Raw genomic sequence first — 9,671 nt, 5'->3', positions numbered from 1 at the left:
CGTTTGATCGACAAAATACCCTACACACCGAACACCTTAAAGCCGTCACACCGTCGTCAATACAAGCCGGCCTGTGACAAGCCTTACAAAAGAAAAGACAATCGTGATTATTTCTATGATGGTAAGCGCTATGACAACGGACGCAGTAATATCGGGCACCAAGAAACGCTTTGATATCGAGTATCCCATAAAAGTGACAATCGTGATATAGCACAAAGATCGTGTCTTTGTAACGACTGTCTGCACTGTAGTATTTCCAAGACCCTTGACTGTAATAGAGGAGATTGATGGATACTTTTAAATAATTTTCAAAAATTGCAACATCGCTAAAGCTGACCGCTTTATCAAGCGGCAGATTCAAAGCTTTATGTAGTTGGATCGCTCTCTCCTGTATTACATGATCATTGGCATTGTTACCTTTATCCAGAAGTTTACAGACGCTAGCGGCCAAACACAGGTTATTACCTACGCGTCTGAAGTCATAGAGATATCTCTTTCTTTTATCTATTATTAAACTTTGGGGCAGGCGCTGTAAACTACGCCCAGTCAAACCAGACCCTGCCCTGTTTTTAAAAATACTGATCACAAATCTTAAGCCTGTGGATAATAAGAATTCAGCGTTACTTTGAAGCGTGTTTGTAATCTGATTCAAAAAACTGGCAGCGTCTAATGTTTCTTGCGGCTTACGATGCGAATAGATGGCATTGTGTAACCCACCCCCCTCCAATCTAAGCTGAACGCGGTCGGCCGGATCCACGCCCGCAAGGACACCATCGAGCATGGCCTGTATAGCCGTATGAATGGCTCGAACCCCCTCTACAAATGATGTAACCCTGTCCAAATTAACAAACCGATAGTGATTGTGGTACTCAACGGCTCTGAAATTCGGTCGTTGTCGTTCATAACTGTTAATTGCCTCTAAGTATACATGTTGCCGACCTTCGTCATTACCGGGTGACTCAACACGGCCTGCATCATCATATATGGGGCTTGCATCGCGCTCAATATTGTCAGCCTGTGATTCGTCATTCGGTAATGCATGGGGTGGGGATTGATCTAAATCTACACGCCTCGCACTGTGCTGACCGCCTACCACATGTTCCCTGTGCCGCTTGCGTTTTCTCAATTGGCCACCTACCGCATGTTCCCTGTGCCGCTTGCGCTTTCTCGATCTGATTAATGTTGTTACAGCCTGTTTCACCTTTGCGCGTCGGAATAACTGTGAGATCTTGTATGTTAAACAAGGTTTAATTCGTGGTTTTTTTTTACAGTCATTTAAATTTAAAACACGTTTCAAACCATTGCCTAGCATGCCTAGTCACGGATCAGTTTCATTTATTTCTGCAAAATGATGTATGTTGGCTTTAATAAATTCAGTGGTCTTAACCGACCGATCTATGTATTTTGACATGACATTCATATACGTCTCAACAACTTCTTTAACAATGTCTTGTTTACATTTACTACCGTGGCACACACCTTTAATGTGTTTTAACAAGTATCCGGCTTTTACGCCCATGTTCTCAACATCTTCCCGTATCTTACCCAACAGCGCGTAAAATTGTATTTCAGCGTCTTGGCCTAATTGTTCTGAATTTTGACATTCATCAACTATGTCGGGCGCTAGCCCTCGCGCCGGTACACAAGCATCAGCCGATGCGTGTACCAGGGCTGTCGTTGTAAAAATATTGGGCATTGATGTTACACAATCAACCGTTGTAGTATCACCAGGTATTCCTGCAACGGCTGATAATACTTCATCAGAACTATTCTGCGGATCTTGTGTCGTTGACTCTACACAGTTTGTAATAAGCTCTTGCCCATTTATGTCATCAATATCTGATATCACAGGATTACCGGCTATGTGTCTTGTTTCTGTTTCAGAGCAATCCTGTGTATCGGTAATAGTGATGACATCGGATTGCGACAATTGCTTAACATTACTTCTTGAGTCAATATTTGATAACAAACCAATGCCTGCTATGTGTCTTGTTTCTGTTTCAGAACAAACCTGTGTATCTGGAATTGTGATTACAGCGGATTGCGACAATTGCTTAACATTACTTCTTGAGAGACGCGATGCCCTCTTAACCTTTACAGTCTTTGTATTACCAGCGACATCCCGGTCTGCAGTGTTAAACGCTGTGTGTTTTGATGTTACAGCAACATCATTACTTACGCATGATACAGTTTGTAACGCGATCCTTCTCCGTTGCGGCTTATCATTTTCGGAATATGACAATTTTCTTTTCAGATCTGTAAATGTTGAATTATGACTTCTCTCATTCGTTCTTGGTCGAGCTGGCTTTCGTTTGTTCGGGACGATACAGCCGTTATGCACAGCCATAACTGATGACCTAGCAACGTCCTTATGTACAATTGCCGGCGTTACGAATTGATGGTTCTCCGCTTCAGCGGCGGTTGTGCGTTTTGATATTTTCCCGCTTGTACTAGGTCTGTGTATCTGCGCGCATGTATCACTGACTGTTGGTATCAAAGGAGCATAGCGTCTTGCTACAGCATCATCTGTAATACATATATTATAAAATAAATATAAACGACTCTGCATGTAAATCAGTATTTAAATCACCGCATAACAATATACCATATAACAGTGTTTGATTACACACCTGCTGCTGCGAATTGATGGCTTTCCGTTTCAGCGGCGGTTGTGCGTTTTGATATTTTCCCGCTTGTACTAAGACGGGGTATTTGCGCTACTGTATCACATCCTGATGGTATCGTCGGCGCATAACGCATTGCTACAGCGTCATCTGTAATACATATATTATAAAATAAATATAAACAACGCTGCCTGAAAATCAGCATTTAAATCAACGCATAACAATATACCATATAACAGTGCTTGATTACACACCTGCTTTATATTCGAATGTTTTAGCACGACCCCCTGTCGCGTGTGGGAAAAACGGTTGCTCATCAACAACATTGCTGTTCTGTATAGATGTGTTGTGACAATAATCAGGTTTGTTCAATATATCCCGTAGAATAACATCAGCCGTCGCATCATCCATTTTTGTGGCATCTTTAGCCGGTGAAAAATGAAAAATAAAAATAAAAAAAATAAAAAATATTACATACGGTATAAAATTAGAATAACATGAAAAAGCGATTCATTACTGAGAATATAAAGTGTGTACAGTTGACAACAAATCAGCACAACTGTACAAGGTTTATTTTTAATTCTTTAGCCGTGGAAAAATAAAAAATAAAATGAAAAATAAATAAAGATATCATGTTACTCACAATCTGGCGCCAATTCCAAAATATTATTAAAATCCGGTATAGCGCTGAAGTCTAAGCCAAAGGGACTATCAACAGACAAATCGAGATTCTCTGTATTTGTGATTACTGTCAAATCGTGGGAAATAAAAATGAGAAAATAATAATTATTTAATAATTACTATTTAATAATTACTTATCAATGTATCCAGACTGTTGTACGTTCATACTATTTAAACTTTTAAAAATGAACAAATTGTAGACCTTGACTATAATTTCATACTATTTAAACTTGAAATATAAATAAAAACGCGTCAATGTCCTTTATAGACATAGCTTACTTTGAGAGGTTTGATAACTTGGCAAAGCATCATCATCATCAGAAGAAGAAGATCTGTTTCTAACCATGAAAGTGTTTTTGTTGTTGATGTTCTGCATTGTCTGTCTCTGAAAATGAGAGACGGTTAATTTTAGTTGAAATATTGTGTTGGCGCATTCCCAAAATGAACCACTAGATGTCGCTATTACCACATATTTAAATAACATTCAGACAGCCACATTATTAAAACTATATGTTCTATGTGTTACAATGCATCGCTAAACAACTACATCAATGTGGTATACCCACATTGATGTTGCTGTTTAGCGATGCATTTCACATATGAGTGCATAATGCGCTTTGTACAATAGGTTTGAAATATTAACATATTATACATGTATGCCTAAAAACAAAGGATGCAATGGCAGGACAGAATCGTGTAACAGTGTGTATATCGTGGCATAGAAACAACATATTTAAACAGCATTCAGAGCCATATTTGTAAAATAAATAAAAAATAAAAAAAAAAAATAAAAAAAAAATGCAATATGTATAAATATAATAATAATAATAATAATTATGATAATAATAATAATAATAATAATAATAACAACAACAACAACACTTACCATTATAACTTCAAGTGTGTATAGCTGTGCGGCTTCAGTTGAAATTTCTTCTCAGTGCACTTCAGTGATGTGGTCTGTTCTTATAACACTGGCTGTGAGCCATATGGCCCCCACCAACCTGTGGTACGCCGTCCCACATTTCCAAGATGCTTGGGCGGGACTTTTAAATATATAAATTCTAGTCTATAATTTAGTAAATGTGATAAATATTTTCAGTTACAATAAAGATATAATCTTTTAGCTGTTTCTTAAATGTCATACACAGTGCATCAAACGCATACCAAATACATTTATATTATATATACAGAAGAAAAAAATAAATAAATAAATAAAAAAAATAAAAATCCTGAGTGGTCTAAACTACTTGTATAGATTGAATGGAAGTCATTCCAAATGGGTATATCTTATACTGTAGAATATGAGGCTCATAAAAAGCGCATAAATTATTTAATAATAAAATGAATTTATAAAAAGCATTATACAGAAGTTCTTATGAACTAATGTGCATGAATACAAAATTATTTTATGATTCCATAAATATACACTGGCTTACTGATTTGTAGCTAAAATTACAAAAAATATTGTCTTTGTACATGAATACAAAATTATTTTATGATTCCATAAATATACACGGGCTTACTGATTTGATTAGGACCCATCACCATGATATCTCATTATGGTATGTAATGAATCCAAAAGTTGGAAAAATCCGATTTGAGTTAACACATAAACCTGTAGGTGGTGCTAATGTTCCTCTACAGAGATAACAATCGAAAATGGTCATGGTCAAATTATAAGCAATGGTCATGGTCAAATTTGCACATCGTGCTTCTGAGGGGTTTCTGTGACATTTAAAATGACCTTTGTGACATTTTAAAATGATCTTTTAATTAGTGCCATGTGTGATGAACCCTTGCTTCTAAGAATGGTCATGGTTAAATTGTACATCGTGGCTTCTGAGGGGTTTCTGTGACATTTAAAATGACCTTTGTGACATTTTAAAATGATCTTTTAAATTAGTGCCATGTGTGATGAACCCTTGCTTCTAAGAATTGTCATGGTTAAATTGTACATCGTGGCTTCTGAGGGGTTTCTGTGACATTTAAAATGACCTTTGTGACATTTTAAAATGACCTTTTAAATTAGTGCCATGTGTGATGAACCCTTGCTTCTAAGAATGGTCATGGTCATTAGTGATTATCCTTTTTAAAACTGTAACATGTGTGACTCATGAAGTTTCAGCTGCTGGAATGTAAGAACATTTTGTGTTACAAAAAAAAAAAAAAAAAAAGATGTATTTTAAAGTGTGTGTCATATGTGACATTCTGCGACGGGGTGTTGCGCGACACTCTGCGACTGGTGTTACGCGACAATTTTTAATACGGTTTAATATCGAACACTATAAATTTTATATTAATTTTATATTAAGCGATATAAAACACTATCATTTAATATTAAAAGGGGGCGGGTCCTAGGGCAAGGGGGCGTTAACAACTGTCAAGTTTGACAGAAAGGTTGACTTTATCTACTGATATGAAATCAATATATACATGTATATATAATATCACTAGTACTGCAGCCGGACAGGTAGATATATATTTATTAGGTAATGATGACTGATGACGGACCTGCTGGACACTGTCAGCTCAGCAGCACCGCAGACTGCTACAGTAAGCTACTATAGTAGTATGTATCAAGATGAAAGAAAAAAAAAAACCACGGGTAGGTGGTATACAATTATGGATGGACTGCCGAGTGCCGACACAGAGGTAGCTACAGCCGTGGACTAACGTACTGTGTCTGCTGCTAATATAGACTGGATGATAATGAGATGAAATTAATATATATATATATAATATCACTAGTACTGCAGCCGGACAGGTATATATATTTATTATGTAATGACGGACCTGCTGGACACTGTCAGCTCAGCACCGCAGACTGCTACAGTAAGCTACTATAGTAGTATGTATCAAGAAGAAAGAAAAAAAAAAAAAACACGGGTAGGTGGTATACAATTATGGATGGACTGCCGAGTGCCGACACAGAGGTAGCTACAGCCGTGGACTAACGTACTGTGTCTGCTGCTAATATAGACTGGATGATAATGATATGAAATCAATATATATATGTATATATAATATCACTAGTACTGCAGCCGGACAGGTAGATATATATTTATTAGGTAATGATGACTGATGACGGACCTGCTGGACACTGTCAGCTCAGCAGCACCGCAGACTGCTACAGTAAGCTACTATAGTAGTATGTATAAAGAAGAAAGAAAAAAAAAAAACACGGGTAGGTGGTATACAATTATAATATTATATATATATTAATTATATACAATTATATATATATATATATATATAAATTAAACTGGTGGTGATTATTAAACTGGTGGTCATGTCACTGGTCACACTATCAGCAACTTGCAAGTAGTACTCCTAAGCATACAATCACAATATATATTATACTGGTGTGGCACTCTGGCAGCAAAAGTGTGCACTGTACGTTATATGTAGTATGTACTCCTGAGTCCTGAGTCCTGCTCTCAGACTCTAACTGCTCCCCACTGTCAGTGTCTCCCCCACAAGTCAGATAATACATCACCACAACCATTGTGACCAGCAGTGCGGCTGCTGCGTGTGCGTACACTTCAGTTGCATCCAGGTCTAAAATTAGGGGTGTGCACCGGCCACTTTTCATGTTTTGTGTTTTAGTTTTGGATCTGGATCTTTCTTCGTGTTTTGGCTAAAATCATAGAATTTTTTTTTTTGTTCCTATGCTACAGTATAATTAACCTCAATAACAATCATTTCCACTCATTTCCAGTCTATTCTGAACACCTCACAATATTGTTTTTAGGCCAAAAGTTTGCACGAGGTAGCTGGATGACTATGCTAAGTGACAAAAGTGGGTGGCACAAACACGTGGCCAATCTAGGAGTGGCACTGCAGTGGCAGACAGGATGGCAGTTTGAAAAACTAAGCTACAAAGAGTATCATGAAAAGAAAAAAAGAGGTGCAAGATGGAATTGTCCTTGAGCCCTCCCACCCACTTTTATGTTGTGTAAACAGGACATGCACACTTTAACAAAGCAATCATTTCAGTGCCAGGGTCTGCCACATGACTGTGGCTGAAATGATTGGTTCGTTTGGACCCCCACAAAACAAAGTGGCAATGCTCTAAAGAGCATATAGTGCAAATAAAAGAGGTGCAAGCTGGAATTGTACTTGGGCTCTCCCACCCACCCTTATGTAAGACGGAATCGCTCCATCTTAGCTCCTCCTTTACTTTCTCCAGCTGTATCTGCAAAAGCCTGATGAGGGGAATGACCTGACTCAAGCTGGAACTGACTTCAAGTGTGGCAAGTTTGAAGGGTTGGAGAACCTTGCACAACACAGAAATAAATCTCCACTGCGCTTGAATCAGGTGCATACCCCCTCCTTTGCCTATGTCATAGGTGGATGTATACTCTTGAATGGCCTTTTGCTGCTCCTCCTTCCTCTGAAGCATATAGAGGATTGAGTTCCAACGCATTACAACCACTTGCTTCAGGTGATGGCAGAGCAAGTTTAAGAGTGTTTGCTGGTGCTCCAATCTTTGGCACGCAGTCACTGAATGGCAAAAGTGTCCCGAATTTTTTCGGGCCACCGAAAGCATCTTCTGCACGGCACTGTCATTTCTCAAAAAATGCTGCACCACCAAATTCATTGGGGGATATTCAAATGTTTGAAAAGTTGATTGGGTGTCTGTTTTTTCCTGTCTATTAGATAGGAAAAAAACAGACACCCAACTGACTTTTCAAACAATTGAATCTCCCCCATTGTGTGAGCAAAACATGGGACATGTTGGAATTTGCCCTGATTTAATGCCCGCACAATATTGGTGGCATTTTCTGATATCACAAATCCCCAGGAGAGTCTAAGTGGGGTAATCAATTGTGCGATGATTTCCCTCAGTTTCTCTAAGAGGTTGTTGGTGGTGTGCCTCTTACTGAAACCGGTGATACACAGCGTTGCCTGCCTTGGAACGAGCTGGCATTTCTGAGATGCTGCTACTGGTGCCACTACTGTTGCTACTGCGCAAGGCGATACATCTACCCAGTGGGCTGTCACAGTCATATAGTCCTTAGTCTGCCCTGTTCCACTGTGGGTACAACTGCATTTTTTAGGACACTGAGCACATTTTTTCTGACGTCTCTGTACATTCTCGGTATCACCTGCCTAGTGAAGTGGAATCTAGACAGGATTTGGTACCTCACACTACCTCCATCAGTTGTCACTGATGGAGGTAGTGTGATGGACACACTACCTCCATCTGTTGTCTAAATCTCATTGCAATAATGGCGGATACCGGACGCACATCTAACACCAACATAGCTGTGAAGGCCTCAGTTATCCACTTTGCAACAGGATGACTGCTGTCGCACTTCATCCTCCTCGCAAAGGTCTGTTGTTCGGTCAATTGCTTAGTGAAAGAAATAGTGGTGTTCCAACTTCCTCTCCGGAATGATGAACAACTCCCAGCAGCAACAGCAGCAGCGACAGCAGTAGGCATTGCAATGCAGGATCCTCCGGAGGAATCCCGGAAAGGAGAGGAGTTAGTCATGCCAGTGACATGGCCTGCAGGACTATTTCCAATCCTGATTGATGAGGAAATTGACAAGGAGGGAGTTGGTGGTGTGGTTTGCAGGCGCTTGGATACAACAGGACAAAGGGATTAAGGTGTCCCTGGACTGCTTACGGTCTTTTTATGAACGCGCTGCAGGTGACGCATAAGGCAGGCTGTTCCTAGGTGGTTAACATCCTTACCCCTACTTATTACACCTTTACATAAAGTACATATGGCAAGACAGTAGTTGTCCAGATTTGGATAGAAATAATTCCAGACCGAAGAGGGGGATTTTTTGATTTCCTGCCCAGGCATGACGATGGGCTTATTCATCCCACAGACAACAACTGTCTTCCTGGGTGCCTGAATAAAACAAACCACATCACCATCAGAATCCTTCTCGTCAACTTCCTCTTCAGCGCCAACTACACCCATATCCTCATCCTGGTGTACTTCAACAGTGACATCTTCAATTTGAATATCAGAAACTGGACTGTGGGTGCTCCTTACAGCACTTGCAGAGGGCGCGCAAATGGTGGAAGAAGCCATCTCTTCCCGTCCAGTGTTGGGAAGGTCAGGCATCACAACCACCGAGACACTTGGACTCTCCTTGGGGATTTGTGATATCATCTTAGAACGCAGAATTCTTTACTGTGCTTTTGCCAGCTTAACTCTTTTCATTTTTCTAGCAGAAGGATGAGGGCTTCCATCGTCATGTGAAGCTGAACTACTAGTCATGAATATAGGCCAGGGCCTTAGCCGTTCCTTGCCACTCCGTATCGTAAATGACATATGGCAAGTTTATGTTTCTCCTCAGATGATTGACATTTATTTTTTTTTGGGTCATTTTACTGAACTTTGGC

The 9,671-nt window shown here is 39.5% G+C and overlaps 1 protein-coding gene across 1 annotated transcript; it reads right to left on the bottom strand.

Annotated features, from left to right (window-relative positions):
* Positions 1-381: 381 nt before the first annotated feature.
* Positions 382-3,109, bottom strand: LOC134927865 (uncharacterized). The gene is made up of 3 exons (XM_063922940.1): positions 2,879-3,109; positions 2,631-2,774; positions 382-2,526 (listed from the first exon to the last, which is right to left on the bottom strand). Exons 1-3 carry the CDS (start codon positions 3,033-3,035, stop codon positions 1,319-1,321), a joined length of 1,509 nt encoding a protein of 502 aa, XP_063779010.1. The 5' UTR covers positions 3,036-3,109; the 3' UTR covers positions 382-1,318.
* Between the last annotated feature and the right edge of the window lie 6,562 nt (positions 3,110-9,671).

The sequence above is a fragment of the Pseudophryne corroboree genome, chromosome 5 (assembly GCF_028390025.1).
Source record: "Pseudophryne corroboree isolate aPseCor3 chromosome 5, aPseCor3.hap2, whole genome shotgun sequence".
Taxonomy (NCBI): Eukaryota; Metazoa; Chordata; class Amphibia; order Anura; family Myobatrachidae; genus Pseudophryne; species Pseudophryne corroboree.
The sequence above is the reverse complement of the archived record's forward strand: the minus strand, read 5'-3'. Positions and strand labels throughout refer to the sequence as shown.